Genomic DNA, 26034 nt, shown 5'->3' with positions numbered 1-26034 from the left:
CACACACACACACACACACACACACACACACACACACACACACACACACACACAGCTCATTCATAGTAGCTTTAATTCACACCTCATCATATGGATTAGTGCACCCCGTCCTCTAATAAAACTTGAACTCAGTTTTTTTTCAGTCTTTGTTCTGTCTGACAAAAAACAAAAGTATCTGACAGAAACTTTTACTTTTTTCAAAGCCAGCCGTTGCGAGGCATCGGGAGAACAAAGTCGACGGGGCACGCTTGCTTCTTTTTATTGCTTCATCCTGCTTTGTCCTTCATTACAGTCTGTTGCAGCTCCACGTTTCTGCTCGATAATGACTTTGCTTTATTGAAGTTTCCCTTAATAGAAGCCTCTGTGACCTTTGAATTGTTGTAATTACGGGAGGGTGGGCTGTTGTGAGATTTGCCCACTCTGGTGTTGTCGGTGGCTGATAACAGGCAAGGTTTTTTTTTTTTTTGAGTGACGTGATCCTCCCGACAGACGGTGGTAATAGGTTTGAGGCGGCGCTGCTTCCTCCCCTGTGTAAGCACCAGGGAGAGCGGGGGCGGAGCTGTTCCTCCTCCCCGTGGCATAATGTTCCCATGACAAAAGACATACTTAGCTCAGATCGCACCAGGGGAGCAGATAGTTTAAGAGATCACACTGCTTAATTGGTCTCTTTATGACAGTATTTCCTATTGCGGTGATGAGAAGTATTTTACACCATTGTTAAAACTAATTGAGCCTCTGCCTTGTTAAATCCTACATGCTCTGAATTTGACGTTATTACCCACTCTGTAGTTGAAAAGTTCTCCTCTGCCAAAACTGCACAGGAGGGAAAAAAATGATGTGATTTGTGGCATTTTAAAGAAAAGACCTGATATGTGTGCGCTTGGGGAAAAATCACAGAATGGCTTTGAGTGGTGGACATTTAAACATTTGCCTGTGTGAGTCAACTGTGACCTTCTACATTGCCCGGACTCAGTGCTCCTGAGGGGAGAAAGCTATCCGCACAAAAACATTCCCAACTGGACCCAGTAATGAGTCAGTTTTTAACGATTAGCTTTCCTCTGGCACATTGTAGTTGTAATTACCCTTGCTTGGGAAAAACAAACAATTAACCAGTCAGCAGAACACTCTAATTGGGATTAAAATGAGATATTACATCTATCATTTTTTTTTTGGGCAAATGATTACTGAATGCCATGGAGCAGCCCTGTTAAGGTAATTTGGGAAGTGGAGCATTTTAGGTCTCATTAACGCGCAAGGTTTGGATAAGGACTGTGCCGGAGCAAGCACACACAAGACCGTGCACAAGGGCCGGAGGAGGGAGTTATTGTGGTAAAAGGTTGTAGACTGATCCCCCCGTGCTCCCTTTAAAAAGGCAACTTGACATTTTAAGCTCCTTAGCCCGTCTTTGGCTCGGCTAAATGAGAGCTCTTTCACCCGGTAGTCTTCTTACAGCTGAGCGCCAGCGCTAACCTCATTAAAGGTATAATGGCGCCGAGTCACTCAATGAATATAAACAGGTATCAGTCGCTATCAGTGGGATGATTGTTATCAGCTCGGGCTGTTTACTGGCAACAAAAAAGCCATTCAGCACTTCATTCTGCAGGCCTGTGTTTCAATGGGAAGGTGCTTGGAGTGTACACGGCGCTCCCCCCTCTCATCATCGCCACCACCACCCACCTTCAACTTTCAGTGTTAATTAAAATGATAAGTGAGTTCCAGATCTTGTTTTTTTCTCACCCTCCGATCTCAGTGAAATGCTAATTAAACAAGCTTCATTAAATCACATTTCACTCCTCCATTGGATTTTGCTGAGGGGACATAAGGCTTGAAATAACTCTCCATTTATTAAAAGAAAAACTGATTTGTCCGTGGATGAAAGCCTACAGGTCCGAATAAAGCGCTGCCTACACAGGCAAACAAGAACACCTCCGGAAAAACCATCAAAATGCAAATGGGATTGTGTAGTAAATCTGCTTGACCCGTTAACAGAGTGCCCACATTATCCTGCATTGTGATCTCTGAGACACCGCCATCAGCCAGATGAACTGAGAGGGATTTCTAACTCTCCTTTTCCCTTCTGCTAACAAGAGCTGCATTTAAGAACGGTGGAAGTGTGTCAATGTGTTGTCTAATTGCTGTGGTACAGTAGAGCCACCGGCTAATCCCTTTCAAACAGCTGACATGAAAAGCACAGATTGTCGATGAGACGAGCGCGAGGCATCATTAGGCGCCGAAGCTTTGATCAAGTGAATTTTTGCTTAATTACGAACATTTACATTCACTCTATACTGTGGACCTGCTGTACAGTACACAGTGTACCGAGACAAAGAGTGACCAGTTAAAGCTACAGCTGCTGACAGCTCATCAGCAGAGTGAAACAAACAGCTCCTCACAGTCAAGAGTCAACGCAACAAAGACAGGGACTTTCATGAAGAGAAAAATGCTCCTTAAAGCATCTCTTATCTGCCTCTCCTTTGATTTTTGGAGAGGTGGATGTGTGAACATAAATGAGTCCGCCAAAGTGATAAAAAAAAGGATGAAACTCCCTTGAGGATAGTATCGAGAGACATAATTACACAATTCCTGGAGCCTGATGATAAATGGAAGAGTGTCACAGGCACAGTATCCAGGGTGACTGCCATACAATGCCGAATTGTTAGTGTTTAAAGGTTCATTTGATTTTTTGATTTAGGATTAATGGATTATTGCCTTCAGGGGTGATTCATCATAGATGCTGCAGTGTAACAATCCAAGACATTCAATTATAAATACTTAATCTTTTGATATTTTCAATCATCATTCATGGTGTTAATACTTCAAACGAACAGTTCATGAAAGCTTTTGGATTTTCTATTTAAAGCTATTTGTATGGTGGGTCTTGCACAATAAGTAATGCATTTGAACAGGAAAAATGTTTGACTAAATAAATGAGTAAAACAGGTGATAACATGAAAAGTTATGGACATCAAGGTTAAACAGAAATAATCACCATATAAAATGATGTGTGCAACATAGTTTTATATTCATTAAGAAATTACAATCAAGACAGTAAGTCACTTTTGTTTAGCAGCAGCAGCACTGTTAATAAATAATGTTTCCCATAATACCCTCAGTCTGTGGAGACGAAAGCCACTATGCTGAAAAGCAATCCAGAACATACCGTAAAACTTCAAGTTAAAGCCTAGTCCCAGTTAGACATTTTGTCCCTTATACTGGTGTGGGGATGGGAATCTCTGACCACCTCACGATTTGATTCAATTACGATTCAGAAGGCTACAATTTGCTGATAAAACAATTATCGATGCAGCTTGATAATCTCGATGCTTTTTTGTGATCAATTGTTTTATTCAATTATGTTTTTATGCGTAATTTTTTTCTATACGTGATTTCTTTTTTTCTCAGTGTATTTGTAATGACCCATAATTAAATTAAACACTAAACAGATGGATTTACTTCCATTATCTTTTATTAATAAACAAATGGGAGAGATGTGTCGAGTCAAGCTTTATCATTCTCTCGATGGTTCTCTGGTTGGCAGCAACAAGTATAGCTGGCTGTTTTTCCTCCTCGTTAGGGTGGAAATGTGTTATATGGTTTCTCATGTTTGTTGTGGTCCCAAAATATTTTAGCTTAGTATGTCACAACTTGAATTAGGGCTTGGCGATTATACCTAAAATCAATATCATAATTAATTGAACATTTTGTCCTCATAGTTCACTGACACGGTTTCATTTGACCATAGTGTGTGTGTAAACATATGATGCATTGTAACTTATTAAACTATCAAGTATTAGCCTATATAAAAATTAAAAGCTCTGTGCTAGTAATCATTTGAATTGGTAAACATTTTTTTGAGTAGGCCTACTTCTCCTATAGCTGCCAACAGCCTGCCAACAGTCCCAGTGAGAGAAAGAGTGAAATTAAGGTCATGTGCTTGTGGCCCAGGCCCCAAAAACATTACATCTGCCCCTGGTAATAATAATGAGAGTTCAGCACGCGCGGCTGGAGACACGGAGCGATGCGTCCTAATGTTTCTAAATAATTCATCCAAAGTCTAATTAAACCTGAAACTAAAACAAAATAGTCTTTATAAGTCTAAAGGAGTCACTTTCCACTGAATATTCTGATGTTTGTTTATTCAGACACTTCGTTGCTGTGAGGAGAAGCTCTGCTCTGTCTGTCTGTCTCACTCTAACCGCGCAGCGTTGTCGGGTAATCAGCTGTTTGATCTGCGATAATGAAATGCTGAAAGCACACACCACACAGCTGTCAACGCAATATTCTGGAGTCAAGTTTGTTCACTTAATTACAAAGTTGTTCAAGACTTCTGCTGTGGCAGTGTTTTTGTGTGAGATTTTGTTTCGATCTCTTAAGAACGTGAGAGTCACTGCAGATGTGGTTCTATACACTCACTTTTAATTGACAGGCTGCCGGTCGAATTTCGCGTTCAACCATCTTCACAGCATGCTTCTCATAGTTGTAGGGAAGGTGTTTCTGCTGTGTGCACTCCATAGAGGTGCTTCAGTTCTGACTTCTGCATTCCGCCTTTTTTGTTCCATCAACATTTCATAAAAAATTGATTTTGACATTTGTGAATCAATTCAGAATCATCCACGTCCGCATTGCAATGCATCTAAGAATCTAATATTCCCCCCACCACTACTGGACACTGGCTTTTCATTTGGGCATCTCTTCTCCTTAAACGCCTTACAAACTGTTGGCTAATTGGCTGGTGCACAACATATCTATGACAACGCACAGAACTCATCATAAACAAACAAAACACACCAATTGAGATGCATATTCCAAATGTGTTGTATACATGTTCCATGAATGCTCCTAAAACCAGGATAATATCTGCCTTTCCCACATATCTTGCTACATTTAGATAATGGCTTAATGTGGAATATCCAAAAAGAATATTTCATGACCTGAATCACATTTAGAATATTGTAATTTTCGGAATAAACACACTTTACTATTTAAGTTCAGTCTCAATAAGCTTAGTGCTCATCAAAATTGCCCTTTTTTTCAGTAAAAACTGATGGAGCCACTGTACACTTCCTGCTCAGCAACAACAGACAGACACAGTTGGTGCCTAGCTGGTTAACATAGTCTCATTTAGCAGCTAGAGAAACAAATATTGTTTTCAGAGTTTCAGATACAACTGAAGGGGATAAGAGCTAAATAGTAGAGGGGGTATTGAATTTGTACATGTTGTGTTTTCAGGTTGTTGCGCTGCCCCCAAGTGATCAAGTAGATAAATTATTATCTGTCAGATAAAGTTTCTTTGTAAAATACAATGGTTGGCAAATTAAAGCAAAATCATGAATAAATGAGACGAAAACAAAGGCAGATATTCCCATGAAATGCACAAAGGCTCTCTGAATGCTTTGATGAGTATGACAATGATATGATGCATATGCTATGGCCATCAGTTACCACATCTCAACCCAACTCAACACCTACAGTATGGGAGACTTTGCAAAAACATGTCAGACAGTGCTCCCCTCCACTATCTATAAAACACCAAATAAAGGAATATCTTTTGGGGAAATGCTGTTCATCTCTCCAGCAGAATTCCATACAAGGGTCTTGGCTGTGAAGATTTTTTGTAAACTAAAAATAGTTGCATTCACATTCATGCAATAGTACCCAAAACAAATTGTCATTCTTTAAAACTTTTGCAAAGCCGATTTTTAAAGTATTTTAAATCAGGTATTGTTTACATCCTTGTTAACTAGCTAACAGACCCCTTCTATACAGTCTTTATTGGCATATTACTGTGTTCCTCCACCTTTAGATAGAGTAAAACCACTGGCTGGAATGTGTATTGCATCACCTGCATATGTATGCAATATTTGGTTGCCTGAAAAAAAGCTTTTGGTTATAGTAAAAGACCCTCTACGAAATTGGACTGCACTTTTTGTGGTATGTACCTTTCTGTTTTAAGTGTTTTAAACCTGTTTTTCACTGGTGAAACTTAGCATTATCACAGTTAACCATAACTGTAAACGCAATGTGTTTACAAAGCTATCATTGAGTTCTGCCCTCCAAATATGGTCACTTGCGGCTCCAAAAAATCCAAGAGGCCATGTTCAAAATGCCAAACTCAAAACAGGAATCCACAAACCAAAAAGTGAAGTCATGGTGCCAATGTCCATTATTGTATACAGTCTATGTGCCAACCTCACAGAAAACAGCTCCAAAGAACTATTAGAGGTAAAAAACCCCACAGGCAACTTCTCATTCCAACAACTCCTCAAGAAAAAATGTGTTCAATGGAATTTCAAAAAAACTTTAGAAACTGTGAAAATATGATTAATGTTTCCAATAATAATACTGCACCTCCATGTTCTAAATGCACATGCCACGAGAGCACATAGGCACCCACACACACAGTGACACACTCTGGCACACACGCATAGACACACTTACACAGAGAGCTTTGCAGTGTCCCAGTCTCCCTAAGCAAGGGACCCAAAGCCCCATAATTATCACACATCCACTTAGTTTGCCGTTAATCAAAGGCACCAGCTGATTGTTTTGGAATCAAAGAGCCCGGACCTGCAGCCTCTTGTGATGTTTAAGACAGACGATGTTTTCTAGCAGACGTAAAGATGGGTAATGACGAGCGAGAGTGCTACGCCCGGCTTCTAGAGGCCCCTGACTCCTCTGCCTGTTCCTTTTAATTACACCTGCTCAGAAAAGATGTTAGGAGCTCAGCTCAAATGAGTCCAACGTGGAACGCTTGTTTTGTTCTCTGATAGCACCTGAAGAGTATGACAGATTCTGCTTTCATGTCTGCACAGGTTCACTTTTACATTCCTGCGATATGTCAGATAAAAAGAGATCTCAAAAAAATTGCTCATTGTTGTTAAATAGCAGAATCAGGGAGTGTATCTCTCTGCCTCCAATGACACTTTGACTTCCTCACCTTCAGCTGTTCCAGGTCAGGTCTCTCCATGCTGACCACTGCGGCCAGCAGCTGGTCCTCCAGACCGTCTCTGGTCACTGTGAAATTGATCAAGGTGCACTGGGCCTGCAGCTCCGGCTGGTAATGAGGGCTGGCCAGCTTGGTGTGCAGGATGAGGCGGAAACTGGGGTTGTACTCGCACTCCTTGTCTCCGATCTTTATATACCTGTTAAGATAAACAAGGGATGCACATTTTCTGATTGTTGAGAGTCGCTAAAAGGAAGCAAAGATTCTAAAATGGCAAGACCAAAGCAAACACGAGCTACAGGGATTCATTCAAGTATTTCACTGATTTAAAGAAGGCCCTGATATAAAACTTGGCTGTCTATGCAGTTTGAAATTAGTACTATGTGACCAGAGACAACAGATATAAGGGAGAGACAATGGAGGCTGGCCAGATTTTGTATTTCAGTTAAACAGTGAGCTAAAACATGTTTCGGAAAACATTTGAGGAGAGAAATATTAAACTCAGTAACAGAATTTTGGTTTGTATTTGATAAGCGCTGCCTAGCTTTACTGTCTGATTTAAGTTTTTTTGGACAGCGTTTTTACTGTGCAGATAGCAGTGTGGCGTCCACATCCTGTTTACAAGCTCTCGCCATTACGGTGAAACAAGGCGATAAAATCTGATTGTGAAAACATTTTTTGCAAGAAATATGCAGTGCAGTGACCTAATCTTGATTTATATTCAATAAGCACTGCCTAGTTTTACCGTTTGATTGGAGTTTGGTCTGAGTTTGAGAGACAGAGAAGGGCAGGTGTGTCTCTGAATCAGCTGTATAGTCTTTGAGTCTGTGTTGGTGGCAGAGGTTGGCCGGCAATAAGAAAATGCAGAAGTACAGCCTTTAGTTCGAGCAACAGCCCCAAGAGTCAGCAAAACACTGCTTAATGATAAAAAATAAGTCATTTGGTAAAGCACATACACATGCTACCCACATTGTTTTGATACAAAGTTAGTTAAAAATCAGTGAGGCATCCCTTTATTCACAGCAATACTAATTATGCCTCATGTCTTTGTCATGAATTTTGCTGCATTCATAAAAAGATAATTAATAATAATAAAAAAAACCTCTTTCTTATGCCCAGTACAATAATCTAGTGTCACTAATTAATGTGGGGCGGGGTCACAGGGATATATGTAGTTGCTGGGACCCTGTTGTGTGAATGAATCTTGTTTATTCATTAAGTGGTTTTTCTTCAAAACTTATCATTATTTATTTATTTATTTATCTATTTTTACTTCATTTTTCTTTCCATTTTATAAATAATTTGCTCTTTAATATACTTTAACCATCTTGTCATCTGTCATCATATGTACATGTAAGTCTTATTTGTCATGGTTTAGGTTCATGCTTTTAATGAAAAGCAGAATTAAAAGAAAAGATTATATTACAGAAAATGAAACCACAGGGCTGTGGCCTTTGTGGACATGCAATATACATACTGCTGATTAGAGTTCAACTGTATAAATTGAATGATTTAAACCAGAAACTGATCAGTTGGTGAGGATTCAATGCCACCTTCAATTCTTACAGTCTTCCATAGTTGGCTCTCTCTGATGGCTATCAAATAACGGTGTGAACAGCTCCACAACAGTCCTAACTTAAGAAAATGTGTAAAAAGTCTTTACCTGCCCTTCTTAATGGTTTCTCTGCCCAGCAGAGGTCCAAGAACAGGATCCAATGTTTCCTCCAAGTTCTCTATCAGAACCACATCACCTGCTGCCAGCGCTCTCTCTATGGCATCTAAATACCTGTCAGGACAAAACAGCACCCTTCTGTCAAAATCTTTAAAAAACAAACAAATAAAAAGACCACAAGCCCATTTCATCATAAAGCCTCTTACCCTCTCTGACCGATGCGGATGACGCGTAGGTTTTCACCGTATTTGGTTTTGATCCACTTGATGCCCTGCAGCTGGGGGTCCACCATGAGGGGCCAACGCTGGCAGGAAGTGAGAATTGTGGCGTTTTCAGTGGACATCCTATCAGCAGGCAGCCCCTCATTCTGCCACGTCGCAATGTCGGCGTCATCAGTCAGCATGGTCAGAGGGTCCAGGTCAGGGGTCACTGGGATGGGGACCTTACAGATGACATATCAGATGACAGTATCTTCTGAGTCGGCTAAATCTCAAAAGTGCAACAAGTTTCTGCTGTGAGTTATACAGTACAGTTTCCTAATGAACCTTTTCTCCAGTTAAAAATGAGTATGAAGCTGGAAATATACTTGATACATACTTGCAGTTAAGGTGGTTATTGTGCATGTAGGTTTTGATTTATTGTGCAGCGAAACTTGCATGTGTGCAGGGTTTGCCTTACAAACAACAGATAGACTCATACGGAGGTAAATCCTCTCAGCCACTTAAAACCAACCCTCTGTGTTTGGCGGTGTATTTATTTGCAGAGTCCGCCCTCGACCTGGATTTTCTTATTTTATTGTTATTTTCTGTGTTTGGGATGTTCAAATGAGGTTGGGGCTTTAAAAAAAGGTAGTGACCAAGTGCCAGACTGTAATCAGCAGACATCTAAGACGCAGTGCAGAAAAAACAAGAATGTAAGAGAAGAGTGACTGGCCCGGGGTGGATTTTTACTTTTGCTTGCAAGCGCGTTTTCGAACGGTAACTCACAATCCTGCATAATATAACTGTAAAGGTTTGATTTCTGTTTTTTCATGTCTTTTAAGACTGCTAAGAGATTTGTTTATCCAAGAAGCACTGAAAAAAAAGTGGAGTAACCTGCAGGACACAAACATCCACAACAAAAGAGAGGAACTGGGCAGAAGTGGACAGAGGACCAGAAAGAAAAAGAATGGAAATATTTGGAAGCAATGGGCCTCATGCAGCAACATGAGAAGTCAGCTCCAGATGTCCTAAATGATCCTAATCATCCAAACCTGCTCTTACCCAGTGTAATCTATGCTGAATCCCACGTGTTTATTAGTCACCCATTAGCACAGATAACACCCTCTAAACGAGATATGAGGGCAGGTTTTGTGACATGTGCAAAAACTCTGCCACATGCACAAGACTTGAGATATGACTTTAAAAAAGGTTTTAAGAAATCTGCAGTAGTGAAATTGACAGACTGTTAAGTATTAAAAGTGAAAGTATGCACGCAAAAAGGTTTAAATAAATTTTATCAATCAAAATTCTAAAAATATTTTAAAGGAAAAGCAGCAAGTCCTCATACATACAGTACATATAAGAAGCTGGAACCATTAAGTGTTTATTGCATGAAAAATGAAAAAATAGTTGCCTAAAATCCTAATTTGTAAAGGAGTTATCATATAATAATTGTGGTTCATTCTGAGGTTTCAGTTATTACTTTCATAAGTATAATGATATAATAACCCACCGAAATGAAGCCCTTGCTGTCGCCACTGCAGAGACATAAAAACAAACGTCTGACAAATCATAGCTCTTGAGGGCTCCATATGGTATCTGTCAGCCATAACCCATCACCCATCAATGGAAAACTCAAACTCTAACTTATTAGGGATACTTTGCTGATTTTTAACAAGCTTTGCATCAAAACAATGTGGGTAGTAGTTGTAGATGAACTGTGGTAGACTTCCCTCCATCTACCCAGTGCCAAGCTATAGGCTACCCCCCCTCTCTGCCAAATGACATAACTTCCGTCATTTAGTGGTATTTCGACAGTGTATCACTGTCTCTTGGGGCTGTAGCTCAAATTACATGCTGTACTTACACATTTTAATATTTCCAGCCACCCCTGCCACCATGTACTCAAAGCGTGTACAGCTAACCAACTCCTCTTTATTTTTCTCTCTAAAACTAAAATCCAATCTTTAAATTGCAAAGCTAGGCAGTGCTGATCAAATATAAATCAAGATGATGTTAATGCACTGCCTATTTCTCATCTAAAGTGTTTCCAGAAACTTAATTTAATGGCGAGAATTGTGAACAGGAAGCGGCTGTCATACTGCTTCCTGCAAAATGAAAATGGCGGCAAGAAAAACACAAATTAAATGTAAAAGTAAGCGGCGCTGATCAAATACAAACCATGAATCTGTTACTGCGTTGCATATTTCTTCCCTCAAATGTTTTCAGAACCATGTTTTAGCTCAACGTTTAACTCTGACATGAGATCCTGCCAGCCACTATTGTTTCACACTATTTCCAGAGGTCTCTCTCTTAGTTGTAGGTTTTCTACCTTCTGAGCAAAGCCATAGCCTCTGACCTTTTTCTCCATTTTCTCTGGTCAAGTAGCACAAATTTCTACTGTATTTCCATCTTTTTAATGCATAGATGGCCTGATTTTATGTTTTTTATATCTGTGAAATACTTCTTGTCATTTTTAACGTCCACTAAATTATTATAAACCCTGTGGAGTAATGGTAGTACAGATTAATGACGACTTGTGTATGTTTTTGCATCACACTGTTTGTACTTTATGTGTTTTTATTATGTTTTTACACTTGCTACAAACTCAAATTGCCCTCTTGGACAAAAAATTAATTGAACCAAATTGAATTCTTCAGAGCAACCCACCTTCAGCTGACTGAGATAAGGCCTCCATGTGTTGTCCATAAGCTGGAGCCTGTAGCGTTTGGTGAAGTATCCCAGGTAGGAGATGAAGGCTGTGATGAGGAGGACGTCTCCAAATAGAGTTCTCTCCTGCTTCTTGAAGTTTTCTACAGCCTCTGCCCAGCGGACGTTCTCTGATGCCAGACCCCCCACCTGAAATGCAGAGACAGACCATTACTATAGCATATTCCCCACAGGCATCCTGTAAATTGAAATCTAAATTAATGTACTGCCTTCATCCATGCACAGCCTCATGAACATCAGGAAATCTCCAGAAGAACAATGCTAGGCTTCCTTCAAGTCCTTTTTTATGAGGTTTTCATATTCTTTATCACCTCTCTGCTCGTGTACCAACACCTCTACTCTTTACTGCAGCAATGATCCAACTTCCCTTCGGGGATCAATAAAGTTCACCTTAATATCTTATCTCTTCCAAACTTGAGAGGCTGCGTACTTAGATACAGACTGTAACTTCTCAGCATACATCACGGAGGCACTGTACACTCCAGCAAGTTGACTGCATTTGCATTGATATTTGTGGCTGACTAGCAAATGAGCACAACCTCTCGTCCTTTTGTTACTCCTGTCAGGCCCTTTGAAATCTTCCTCTGAATAATTCAGATTATCATACTAACACTGTCAACACTCATCCTTTTGTTGTGCTGCTGTCAGCAGGAGATTTGCACACTGGCAGATGATGGTGGGATTTATATGTGTGTGCAAGTGTGTGTGTGCATGTGTGTAAACATATGTACTCTGCACCTAAGAGAGACAGCTGCATAACAAGCAGATAGAAATATATTTTGGGTTTATGCCTGAATAAATACAGGTTTGTGCATTACAGCTGTGAAGCAAAAGCTACTCAGTGATGTTTTTAGGTTTTTAATGTAGTGCGTCCATGGGACCCACAGGTGGTCACTTGAGTAGGTCTCAGGGAAATTGAGTGGGGTCTCCAAAAAAATGTTTGTTTTTTTGACAAATTGTAGTGTTACACTTGTGTTTGATGTTATCTGCTTCTAATTATGGTTACATGCATTCACATTGGGGCTGTGTGATATGACAAACTATATCGTCTGAAGATAGAATAACGTCTCATTTCATATTATGCTATATCATTGATTTTGTCTACATCATCTGATAACACTTTGCATCCATCCGCGTGGCTGGTGTGAGGGGGCATCTAAACAATGCATGCTACCAAAACAAACATTGAGGAGTTGGAAAGCGATACTGAACATGGGGATTCAGCACAAGACACTGTCCTTTTCTCTCCTCCTCTCACAGACAGACACAAAAAGCAATGCTTTTGCAGAGCTCCAGACTGTGACTATTTAGTCACATTTTTCATTTTATGTGAATTTTGTTTGTTGATTAAGACTCTGTGTTGCAGCTATTCTTGGGCAGCTCTCCCTTGTAAAAGTGATCTATGATCTCAATGTGACAAACTTGCCTAAAATAAAGGATAAATACATGCATAACTATATAAATAAATAAAACAAATGTGATATTATGTTATAATCCATATAAATTAAAATAAGCTACTGTATAAATGTATGAGTTCAACATTTTTCTATATATAATTATTCTCTTTCTGTCTGAGGACAGTTTTTCTTTCACTTGTTAAGACTACAAACAAAACTGGATCTTGCGTTAGGTATGTGTGCAGATATAGAAAATGGTTGCAGCAAGGGAAAATATTTTTTCAACAGGGCGTGTCCTCCAGATGGTAACTCATCATTATGGACCTGAGTGAATACAGCAGCTGCTGACACAACAGACATTTCAACATAAGATTACAGGAATGTCTGTAGTAATATCCTACATATTCATGAATTTGGGAACATTTCATGAACCTAAAGATATCAGGTTATTGTTTATCAGGGCTCCCCAGGGGCCTCCATACCGCTCCACCAACACCACACTGAGCTTCAGAGAGCCGGGGACGGGAGGAGGTGGGCGGGCAGACAGGTGTCAGATCTGTGCAGAGCTCCACTACAGAAACACCGACACATCACCGACAGTTTGATAAAAACATCCAAAACACATGTTTCACTCTCAGTGGTTTCACTCTCAGAAACCACTGAGAGTGAAACGTGTGTCACGCGAAGAGTCACGCAAAGCCACTATTCATGTGGCTTGTTTTTCCCAATGTGGCAGTTTATGGTTTCTTTCAGATTTGAATGTGTCAGGGATGCAGGGCGCATACAAAGCAACAACACTTACCATCTGTTTCTATTGCGCAAAAAATGTGCATTAATTCTCTACCCAGATTCATACTGGATGTTGTTAGAAATCATGTATACTGCTTCATAGCAATAGTTTCAACTGTTTGCTGTAATTTAAACTTCTCGTATATGTCTGTATAATAAGAGAAATTGCTCTAAAAATATGTTTTTTTGTTGTTTTTTAAAAGATTAGTTTTGGGGGGGGCATTTCCCTTTATTTATAGAACATTGTGACACAGACAGGAAAGGCGGGAGAGATAAAGGGGAATGACACACAGCACAGAGCCACAGGCCAGACTCGAACCCAGGCGGCTGCAGAAGCCTTAGGCACATGGGGTGCAGACTCTACCCAGTGAGCTCGAGGTCACCCCAAAATAACATGTTTAAAATAATATTAAACCATGTACCGACATTAAAGAAATACTTTTCGCCCCCAAATGATCATTTGTATTTCAGTTACTCACCCTGTGTTGCATTAAATTTGGGAAGAAAACTTTGCTTTTCTGACACGTCCCCATGGTAAATAAGTATCCTACTCTTGATTAATTTAAGTCATAGGTGTCCACCTTTAACATCAGCAAAACTACATTAAAATGTATCTTTACAAACTCTCACACAACTAATGCAGTATAAGTTGTTGATCTACAAGTCAGCTCAGATCAGCTATTGTGTAGGCTAAAAGTAGGCTTTTTTAAGTGGCCAGAGTATGTTTTGCCGCAGCCCCATCCACAGCAGTACAGTAGATTTGGTTCATCAAAGATGATAGTGAGGCAACACAGTTCAAAATAAAACAGAAATGGCAGATAGATTGGACCACCGTGTTTAACTTTGTATCTTTAGATTTTACAGTTACGACTTAAAATGACGACAGAAATTAACAACAATGAACAGAAATGAACAGGTTTGCCGAATTCATATAACTACGCAATTGAAAACAGTAGCCAGTTGTCTACCTGTAAGTGACTTTTGTTGTTAGCGCAATGTCACTGTGAGTCAATCTACTGTATCACCACCTGGATTACTCTGGTACTGAGGAAAACTTCTGAATCTAATAGACTAAGCTTTTTTTAAGCTTTTTTTCTATGACTTCTAGGGACATTTTTGGAGAGCTGTTCTCTGTGGACACTACCAGTAAATTGTGGGTTCAGTTGACCATTGCAGATGCATACTGCATCATGTATCTGTATGTTTGGAGCTGACAGAGAAGAAGCTGTGTTACATTTTCAGACAACTGAAGACAAATAATACAGTAAGAACTCGATCTGAATGCATTATTTGTTCATATCTCTTCAAAATAATGCATTCATATACATGTTCACACATACTAAATAAATATGTACTGGTATGTGCATTTAAGAAATTGAGAAACACACTAAAAGGCAGAACTAAAAATAGCTTGTGGGTATACCAATTTGTACCCATCTGTATCTATGTGAGGGAAGGGGCAAGTGGGACAGATGGCCAAGAGAGTTTGTTTGTGTGTTTGTGTGTGTGTGTGTATTAGTGGGACGTTGATGCTCTGTGTGACCCCGCTGTTGCCCTCCTCACCAGGCGGTTGGCCAGAGAAATGGTGCGCGCGGTTGACTCTGCTTCCTGTTGGCACTTCAACTTGTCTGCAGTGGCTTTCTCAAACTTGGCTGTCAGCTTGGCCAGGTTCTCATTAAGGTGCTGATAGGCCGCACATGCACGCATGCGCATGCGCACGCACACACACACACACACACACACACACACACACACACACACAGGGATGGAGACAAATTGGCACTTGTTAAAATACAGTGTGGTCATAAAGAATCTTCAAAGACAAAGATAGCTCAAGTCTGCCTGTGAAAGAAAGTCGGGAGTGTGAGAAAAGTTGGGTAAAACTTATCATTCCCTCCGCTATGGATTTATTTGGCATATGGAAGCAATTAGCACAAGGACAAACAGGATTAATCGGTGGAGAGGCACACAGGTTCAGTAGATTAGTTTGAGGATTGCTAATTCCCCTTGGCTCCGAACCTGCTCTCCGGGCGATCTGACTAAGGGCTGAAAAATGACAGAGAGAAGTCATGCTGGATCTTATTAAGACTCGTCACTCTACAGGGTTTGATGTAAGCAGCCGACGCAGCGTCCCGAGCAGCGCGCTCTGCTGGGGCTCTCAGACGCTCTGATGTGCTGAATGTCAAACGCCACTGAGAAACAATTATTTACAGCTGCTTTTATCAATAGGGGTTTTTAGGTTGATGGATTTGGTTTTAGATTAATGAACAGTAAAAGCCTTTAATGGCACTTACACCAGCTTTGTATTGATGAAATGCTGGTGGTATATCACTACTGGCAGAGCTCATGTGTCAACTGTCACTCAAGCTTTGATAAAATACTTCATATCCTGATTTTTTTTGCCTCGGCTTACAGCCTCTGGTTGTTTTGATTTTATTTTGGCGGCATCAAATTCTTATAGTGCTGCATATCTTCTGGGTTTAATCGAGTTGTTGATGCCTCAGAAACCTTTTGCAGCTCAGTGATGAGATTTCTGTTTTTCACAAGTCATTTTTCAGCCCACATTTTGTTTTGCACAAAAGTCGGCCCACCAACTTAAGTTTCAAGAAGCTCTTTAGTGTTTGTGTCAGTGGAGAAATGTCTAGAAAACAAAAACAGGACTTCAAAGAACAGTAAGTCCTCTCTTTAATAAAATTGTAATACAATTTCATATATTGTATCCTCAGGATTTTAGATATTGAAATTTCCTTCTTTTGGAAGAGATACTTGGCATGTAGCAAATAAACTTTTCATTTCCTGTATCCTCAGTCCAATGTGAAAGCTTACATTGATCTTGCTCTTGATGGCACTGAGCTTCTCCTGTGCAGCAGCCAGCTCAGCGTTGGCCTTACTCAGAGCCTGACGCTTGGGCTCGACTTCGCAGTAAACCTCGTAGAACTTGACGATGTTTAAAACCCAGGAGCACAGGCCGGCCGCTGCATTTGACTTGGAAGCTACCAGATCTGGCTGGAACTCTGGATCCTGGAAAAGATAAACAAAAGAGAAAACTAATCAAACCTGCAACCTGGGCAAAACATGATCTAAATTGAAGTGATTGAGAAAGACCAGAATCTGTTTTGTGTTCTAAAAATAATTACGCAACTGAAGTTTCATGGAGGGCCAAATATTTAGAGACCCTAGCTGTGTTAGCCGATGGGACGAGAGCAGGGTCACCATTCATCAGGTGCGTTACTTCCTTCTACCCCTAAATTCCCCCAAAAGCTGAATTATATACAGTAACTAAATAGAAGTTAGCATACGCAGAGTAGAAACCTGCTTTTTGTTATTATGTGAGGGAAAAGTTGTTTTGTTGCCAAATCAGTTTTAGAGAGGTAAGAGTTAAGGATAGTATCGATAGGGGGCGATATATGATAGTATCGGCACGCAAATTAAATATTGGAAATGACCAACATGCTAATTTGTGCCAATATCACAAACTATTTTTTTTGTTGACAAAGTGAACAGGTACAAAATATCAAGTTGAAGTACTTTTCTTATTTTGCACAATAAATGAATGATGCATACAGTATGTATAACAAGATGTTAATTCCACTACAGAAGAGACCTGATGACCACTAAAATTAGGCAGGGATAAAAATGGGTATATCAATATCAATATCGGCCAAATGGGTTGTTTTTTTATCGGCTTTATATCGTGTATATATATCAGCAAAAAATTCAATATTGTGCATCCCTAGTGAGAAAGAAGAAAGAGCAGCTTGTCCATTTTTGTTCTATAAAAAACTGAACTCAACATTTTTTCCCACCTATCTGTTTGACTGACTTTGGAATGAAGTTGGTTTAATGTAAAAAAAGCATTTAATGTAGAGTAACTGATAGCTCAGCTCACTAGTTTCTAAGTAGCTTGCCCAACACTTAAATTACAGTGAGTGTGATAAAAAGATTAAAAAGTAGCTGAATACCCTTTCTTGTAGTGTGATAAACATTTGTTTATGACAACCATTACTGAATATTAAAGGTCTTTTAGAGGATGTGTAAAATCATGTTCCATTAACAGTCTGGAACTGAACCAGCGAGGGTACAGAGTGAATTTTGGCCTTATCCGCTGCACCGACATACCTAGCATCTGCTCCACTGAACTTCATAATCAGGGAGGCTGTTAAATTTGTAACGCTAAATTAACTGGTTGATTTTTCTCTGGCTGTCATTTGGACGCTTGACAGCCATAATGTGCCACTGTCATGGTAGTCACGCCCCTGTTAAGTGTATGACTTATTAGCTGAACTTGCCAAGCGGAAGGCATTGCACACTGCGCTGTTTGCACGGACTTTAATGGATGAGGGCTAATTGGGACGCTCACCTGCAGGTAAGGCTGAATAGCTTTAAGGCAAGCCTCTGGGATGTTCTCCTTGTTGAAGTTTATCAGAGAGTCCAGGAAGGCGTCCACTTTGGCCATCATCACCTTTGCTGCCTTCCAGCTGCGATCCTTTGGGACTTTGCCGCCAGTCGCTGTCAGGACCATGACTGCCGCTGTGACGTTGGTCACCGCTGCCACTGGAGAGCCGAACGACTTCAGCTCTGTCAGGTTGTTCTGAAGTACAGAGGGAGTTATGGATGGGAAAAATGAAAGAGCTATGATTTAATTGAGTTTGAACAAGTACATATCTCTGCTGTCTGCTGGGGGAAAGGAGAGGGAAAAAAGGAGAGGATTAGACTAAAGGAAGAAGAACCTGTGCTGACTTTGAGAAGACAACAGAGAATTCTAATTAGAGCATCTTTAGAGAGCTCTGAGCAGTGATTGAACTGTCTGTTCTGCTTGTTTGAACAGAGAGCACCTTTTAAACACAGAGGGTGTTTTTGAAAATCCCCGAGGCTGCTCATAAACCTACGCGGGATACGAGGATGAAGTAAAATGAAGTAAAATGCCTGCAGAACATAGAGAAGACATTATTTTAGCAAAGACCCAGCTAAAGCCTGTGATTCAATAATCTTATCTACAGTTCAAGGCCTGTGTGGACATAAGTTATTCTAGTGAAGCTGGGAAAACCAAATCAAACAAAGAAAAAAAAAACACAACCCCTGTTAAAAAGAAGAAAACCAAGAGAGGAGAGTATGATGGAGCAAATCAATAGGACACGGCGGGGGGGATATGAGAGTAACTGACCTTATTGAGAGTGTTAAGGGCATCCTGAGCAGCAAGTAGAGCCGGCTCAGCCTTAGCTAAGTCCTCCTCGCAGTCTCTCTGCTTGCCGCTGACCACCACAGCAATGGCTGCCACCTTTTGCTCCTCCTCATCAGCTACTGCCTTCTCTTTGGACACCTTCTCAGTTTCTATACCGACTACCTGTAAACGGCACACAGGATTTCTTGCTGTATTAGTGGTTCAGCCAGTGGCTTTTCACAGCATGGAAACAATGCAAAAAATAAAACCTCCCGAAAAAAGTAATTTCGAGCTCAGTTTGAAATGAAAAGAAGAGAAAATTGTAAAACTGCAAGTCACTTAATATGCAACTAAAACTTTCCACTTATAACAGAAGATGATAAAGATCACAGGCCCACGCTGCAGAGAGCAGATTCCGAAACCTACAGGTGAATCTATTTGTGGATTATCCAGACAGGTTTCCGACAGCTAAAGGCAAGTTGGATTTAAGACTTTTAATGCCACTTGGAATTAAATGTAAGGACAATTACTGACAATAACTGAAATTACAGGAAAAAATGCAAACTGACAAATGGGGGGAGTAACAGTTTTGCCCAAGTGGTTATTTTGACACAAAACATGACTTTTTGTGGGGCTGGACCCAAATATTTGGCTCTTCATTCATTAGTATTCATTAATTGGGTAGGTATTTGGTTTTCCATTTAGGTTTATTCTAAATATTCGGCTATAATTTTTTTTTTTTTTTTTTTTTGCAGAAGACGAATACCAATTCAGTGTTTATGATGCTGCTGCTGCACCTGTCACATACACAGTGACAGGGATGATAATTTTAGCCAACGATTATTAACAGGTTTATTAACTAAGTCAAGCCATTTCTGTGTTGATTACTTTTGTGTCTCTTACTCTGCATGTGGGATTCCACTGCCTTGATTCTCATCATCCAACATTGGAAAGAACTTTTTTGCATAAAATACACAAAGCCTTATATGCACTGCCTTATTCTGGTTTCAGGCATGCTGAAAAATCTGGGTTAAATTGCGGATCACTGAATTTTCACTTCCCTATGTCATATGGGTGCAGTGACAGCTAGCTAGCAGACAGCGGATCCTCTTCTCTGAGCCTCCTGGCCAGGAGCCAAATATAAGTGTCTATGGTTCCACTATCCTGATCTGCATGACTATAATGCCAGAGGCATAAATGTTATCAGTTATTTGAGGATTTTACAATACAACATCAGAAAAAAATAATTCATAAAATCCTACTTCCCATGTCTTTTCAAAGCATTAAAAGACTTTTTATGGATCTGCAGAAACTCTGCCAGAGTAAAGGGTACACTGTTCCTCAAAGACTTTTTTCAGACATTTCTCATTTCTTGGAGCAGCAAAAGTGAAATTCCACTCCCCCCATTGTATTCAGCTCACTGCAGAATTCTCAACAGATATCTCAGTACCTGGGGAGATAAAACCCAAACTATCTGCATGGGTAGATATCACAGTAAGTGAGAAAATACCAACATTGAAAAATGATATTTTTTCTCGCAGCGTGTCCAAGAATTTGCACATGTTCTTGCCTGGATCAGCTTGTCAGCGTCTTCGTTCTTCTGTTTGAGTTCCACTTCCTGAGCAGCCAGCTTGGCCTTGAGGTCATCCACCTATCAGAGGATGAGACAGGGAGAGCAAGAGGTCAGGAGGGAAGTGGTGGGCTGATGCTACAACTAAAACTGGAGATCTGGATGAATGAACTGTAGATTTATTCTCTAAAGCAGAATAAAAGTTTCTCTGCATGTAGGCTAATCAATCTACCCTTAATTCAAACATCAGGAGTATGTACATAAAATAACAGAAAGAACATGAAAGGGGGCTCATGTATCTTTCAGGGGCATAATAACACTACTTCAGAAGGAAGCAGCAGGCTGGTTTGATCACATTTTATCATGGTGGCTAACTGCTTCTTACTGTAAAAACATTTCTTGGGAAAACTCAGAGGTGTTTGAAGAGAACGCAAAAGTTTATAGGGAAATTGCAGAAGTATTTATCTTCTTCCCTCCTCCTACCTGGCAACCTCACTGAGACAACAACAGGAGTTGACTGTGCCTGACTGTAAATTACTTGAATAAGTTTTCTCACTGTACAATCATAAATTAGAGGATTTGTTAGGTATATCTTTGAACCCTGGAAAGAGTAGCGGTTTTCTTGCTTCTTCTGTCTAAGCCGAGCTTGGCTAACTACTTTCTGAAACCACAGACTGAAGGTTTATATCAGTCTCTCAGTATTTCCCTGAGGATTTTTTTTTTCAGCAGAGGTGCTGAAGTGCATGAGTTTATTTCTCTCTGCCAGAAGATATTTAGCACGCTCGCTGACATGAGAATGGCCTCAGACATATATTGTTACAAAGATATAGAAGTCTTATTTAATAAAATGCTTCCCATACCAAATACGCTTTTACAATCACCCCTGCATGTCAGTGCAGATATAACATCTCACTTATAATGTGTCAATCAATACTGTGACTCTAACTTTGCTGGGAAAAAACAACTAATGATTGTCAAGAAGTAGAATGCAAATGAAAGTTACCTACCTAAGATACTGTGTCTAAATACTTCAAGAGGTTTGAGTTATATGAAAACCAAAAATTGTTACAATTGAGCCCCGTCTGCCCTAATCAACCCTGCGTTTCCACTCACAGACACAAAATAACTCAAATCCTGGAGAAATGCAGATGGGAAAGAGCTGCAATGCATAGAGATGCCCTGAGGGCAAAATACAGGACAAAACAAACCTCAATGTAAACACAGTCAGAAAAACAGCCTCGACAGAAGCATTCTGCGTGTGTGTGTGTGTGTGTGTGTGTGTGTTTGTGTGAGGAGAGAGAGAGACTGAGATGCTTGCACTCAATACGGACAGGTAAGCTGGATGTCATGTTATCAGTAAACATTGAAGTACCAGTGAATGTTAACTGTGAGCCACTTTTTCTCAGAACCACCAGACCAGTGAAGCTATTTAAGCAGTGCGTGGAGAAATTCTTTTGAGTGTTTTGCATCATTTGATTGGCTCTATGATCGACCTTCACACTATTAAGAACAAAAACTGGCAGTATTTGATTCATAATCCATACGCGTTCCTGACTCGGGCTTCTTAAAGTAGTGATAGTGAGTTAATTATATATGAGTAGATTTTCATACAGCAGCGGAGCTAATCATTTAGCAGCAGCAAAGTGCTGCTGCTAAATGCACATAGGCGAAACACTTATCTATTAATTTCACTCTTTGGAAAGAATGGAATTTAGCAAATGTCAAAAATATGTTCCATAACCTTTTGAAACCTGAGCAAATGGCTTTTCTTTCAAAAACACTGGAAGAAGGCAATGCGCGACGAAAGAAGAACTGATCCAGAATTAGCGAGATATAATTACAACGTCCTGGAAAATTGCCTGAAAATTTACAAAATTAAATAAATAAGCACAAAAGAAAGCTAAAAAAACAACAATGAAATGACGTTGAAAAGGTGCTTAAAAATTTGTGATCATTTTGTAACATAATTTTAATGCGTATTTATGATAATTATAGTTTTTCCCTGGCTTTTTTTGCCTTTTTTTCCATGGACACTTTTCCCTAGCTTTTTAAAAATAATTTTCTAAATCTAATATTGTTTTTGCAATTTGTGGAGCATTTCTTACCAAGTTATTTATTGCCTTTTTTGCCCATGTTTTAGAACTTAATTGCACTAATGTGCATAGAGTTAAAAGGTTTAGATACTTATTAAAGGCATCTCAAAGCAGCCCAAAAAAAGTGATGTCACTCCAGGTTTCAAAGGGTTAAGTTCAGTGGGCCTGCTTGCAAATGTCAGAGCGTGTCCAATCCACATTAGATCAGAGGAAGAAAAAAACACATGCACCAATGTAAATACTGAATAGAGCACAGGGGCAGGCTGCTGACAATAATCTATTTTTGTCTCATTAAATGATATAAGTAGCAATCTGTGTGTATATCATGGCAATTAATGAATCTATCATTATCATCTAATTGAATCTCTTTGAGGGGACGATCATTTGTTTTTGTTGTGTGTATCCTCGTTGGATCGTATTAGTAATACAATCACCGATCGAGCTTGATGGCAATTTAATTGAAACCTAAACATCTCCTCGATTCTTCAAAGCAATAAAGAGGATTCGGTGGCTTAGGAAAGCTGAGCAAATAAGCTTCACAAAGGGTCTAAACCTTTGCGGATAACATTTTGTGCCCTGCAGGATTGTGCCATGGACCGTGCATGTGACCTTTAATCCATTAGTGGAAAAAAATCTAGTCTGTCCAAGTAGATAAAGGGGCAGGAAAAGATGAATGGCATGCATATCTGGAAAAAAAAAAAGCTTTAGGATCAAGAGCTGCTATCAACACACACACAAACACGAATGCACACACCAAGGACAGTCATAAAGAGAAATTAAAGCTGTTACAAACTCCTCATAACTCCCCGACAAATAGGGCTCTGCGTTACCGTCCGACTCCATCAGAATGTTGCACTGGGGAAATAAAAACAGACTGTTTTTCATGCTTGTCTTTCAGCTAATTAACAAACAGGAAATCAGGCCAGAGGGAAGACGGCCCTTTCAGGTTGCGACGATTGCGTGAAAAAGATTCGGTCGAACATTAGACGAGCACCAAGTGAGCCAACAACATGATGAATAGGCAGGGGGGAGACAAAGGGGGGGTGGGGGGTGGGGGGGCAAAGTAATTGGTGGGAGACACGGGTGATATTCAATACGTCTGAGCTGCTCCTGTGTTTATCCACTGCGGATGGAAATCCAAGCAGGAAAGCTCTGCTCTGTCTCTGCTCCTGACTGTATGAAACAACCCACTCTCTCTCCCTGCTGCTGTAAATGTAGATTATAACAACTGTTTCCTACGGCAACATAACATTTGATACCAAAGCAAGAAACTGTACCCATTCATCCGTGTTTGAAAGCTTATGGAGTCGTGGTGACTAAGTATAGATTCATTCATGCAACACAGATACTTCTGCCTGTGTGTGTGTGTTTTGAAGGGAAAAAGTCTAATGTTTCCAGTTCTTATCATTTTCGGGGAAACTCGCCATTTTTCTTTTCCCCAATGCAAAGAGCTGCCAGGATGCAGTAGATTTTACTGAGAGGTTTAACACCATTCTGGTGACTGCCGTGAGTTACGAATTACTACCATTTTTCTCACTTGCTTTGGCTCAATTCCTGAATGAGATTTTTTTTTTTTAAAACAACAATATCTAAACAATCAGTTTAATCACAACAGATGCAAATTTTACATTCATTAAAAAAAATGTTCATGTGTTTTAGGGTCCATTTACACAGCAATGGTTCCTGCATGAAACGTTAAAATTTTGTTGCAGTTTGGCCTTTTGCTCACATGACTGTTTTAGGGCCTCGGAAACTTATGACGCCAGTGTAATCTTTTGAAGATGCAACTCCTTCTGTTGCTGTGTAATCTGGCAATGCGTGCATCACTAAACACTTTCAAAGACCCAACGCTATTACGTGTCCTGTCAATGACTTTCAAGGTCTTGATTCTCCTCAAAGTCACAACTTTCAAGGATTTCAATTACTTGTGTGAACCCTGTACTACTATCAATACTTCTGCTATAGCTTTTTCTACTAGTGATATTAGTATAACTGCAAATATAAGTTAGTAACTACTGTATAACTATTTATTTTACTACTGCTACTGCTGTTATTACTACGACTACTACGAGTAGCTGTTATTCAATTCAATTCAATTCAGTTCAAAACTTTATTAAAGACTCAGCTCAAAGAGAGGTCCATAGGTCATAAAAAAATAAGAATTATAAAGGAAATAAAACACATATATAAATCATATATACATATATATAAATGCACTTATACATACATATACATGTATACATACGTTCATACATGCATATAAATATACATATCACAGGGAATCAAGCACTGACATACAGACATGAACACCAGTGGTTCTAAATGACAGACTTAACCTCACAGAACTCAGCTCAGGATAGGCTAGAGCCAAAATAATGCCATTTTCAGATTTCCCACTCTCTCTGTTACTCCTATTTCTTTTACTTTTACTATTTGTACCACTGCTAGTAGTAACACTACTAATACTACCGTCTTGGGCAACACTTTCTGCTTTTGCTTGAAAAGTGCTCTACAAATAAAGTTTAATATCATTATTATTATTATTATTATTATTATTATTATTACCAAAAATGCCACTACTGCTATCATAACCACTATTTCTCCTATTACTAGTAGTCATTTTTACTAATATTACTACCATAACAACTTGTACCTCTACCAGTATTACTAGTATAACTGCTGCTACTTTTATCACCTATTAATATCTCAGCTGCTACCACTAAAATTGCTACTACTTGTACATCTAGTACTCGGTCTACTCCTACAACTATGACTACAATTACTGTTACTACCGATGTTACTACTCTTACAGTTACTATTGTTATTACTATAACTGCTACAACTTTTATTAGTACTACTAATACTAAAACTGCTGCTACTTTGATTATTAGTATTACTACTTTTACTAATGGTACTGCTACTACATTGTGACAAAGATGGGTGCATGTGTTTGTGTAATCGTTTAAGAGACAGTGAGTGGGCATACATACACACGCGCGCACACGCGCACGCACACGCGCGCACACGCGCGCGCACACACACACACACACACACACACACACACACACACACACACACACACACACACACACACTTTGCTTTAACCCTCCTTGTTTATCATGACCGCAGCAGCCCCTGGTGAGCCTGGGCTTCTCTTGCACAGAATGTTAAATAACAGTATTTATAGCAGCGCGACCGTCAGTGTGGATGCACGAACAAACACCGGGTGCATTAATGGTGGCTCGCTGCTGTAAAGGCTGTGCTCTCTAATTAGAAGCCCTCTCAATTACTGCGCAGCCCCTATATGCTGCATGTGTGTGTGTTGTCTTGTTCTTACATGGAACAGGTGATGGCAAACAAAAACACAGGACACTGTGGCTTTCAACATATTAATGTCACCTATGTGCACAGTGTGTTTATGCATGTGTGAGATTTTTTGCGGGTGGACATGTGTGGGCATGTTTATGCAAAGCTGTGGA

General features: G+C 39.8%; 1 protein-coding gene across 1 annotated transcript in view; it reads right to left on the bottom strand.

Moving 5' to 3' along the window:
* LOC121958527 (dynein axonemal heavy chain 9-like) overlaps positions 1-26034 on the bottom strand; it is a 168262-nt gene that overhangs the window by 50259 nt on the left and 91969 nt on the right. Inside the window, exons 45-53 of the mRNA XM_042507493.1 lie at positions 20463-20543; positions 18896-19075; positions 18092-18322; positions 16558-16752; positions 15295-15414; positions 11486-11674; positions 8822-9057; positions 8607-8729; positions 6938-7142 (exon numbers count right to left, since the gene is read on the bottom strand). Coding sequence (XP_042363427.1) covers positions 6938-7142; positions 8607-8729; positions 8822-9057; positions 11486-11674; positions 15295-15414; positions 16558-16752; positions 18092-18322; positions 18896-19075; positions 20463-20543 — 1560 coding nt within the window. The remainder of the gene's footprint in view (positions 1-6937; positions 7143-8606; positions 8730-8821; positions 9058-11485; positions 11675-15294; positions 15415-16557; positions 16753-18091; positions 18323-18895; positions 19076-20462; positions 20544-26034) is intronic.

This window comes from Plectropomus leopardus, chromosome 19, assembly GCF_008729295.1.
Source record: "Plectropomus leopardus isolate mb chromosome 19, YSFRI_Pleo_2.0, whole genome shotgun sequence".
In the NCBI taxonomy this organism is placed as follows: domain Eukaryota; kingdom Metazoa; phylum Chordata; class Actinopteri; order Perciformes; family Serranidae; genus Plectropomus; species Plectropomus leopardus.
Note: the sequence above shows the minus strand (reverse complement) of the source record. Positions and strands in the feature narration are given on the sequence as shown.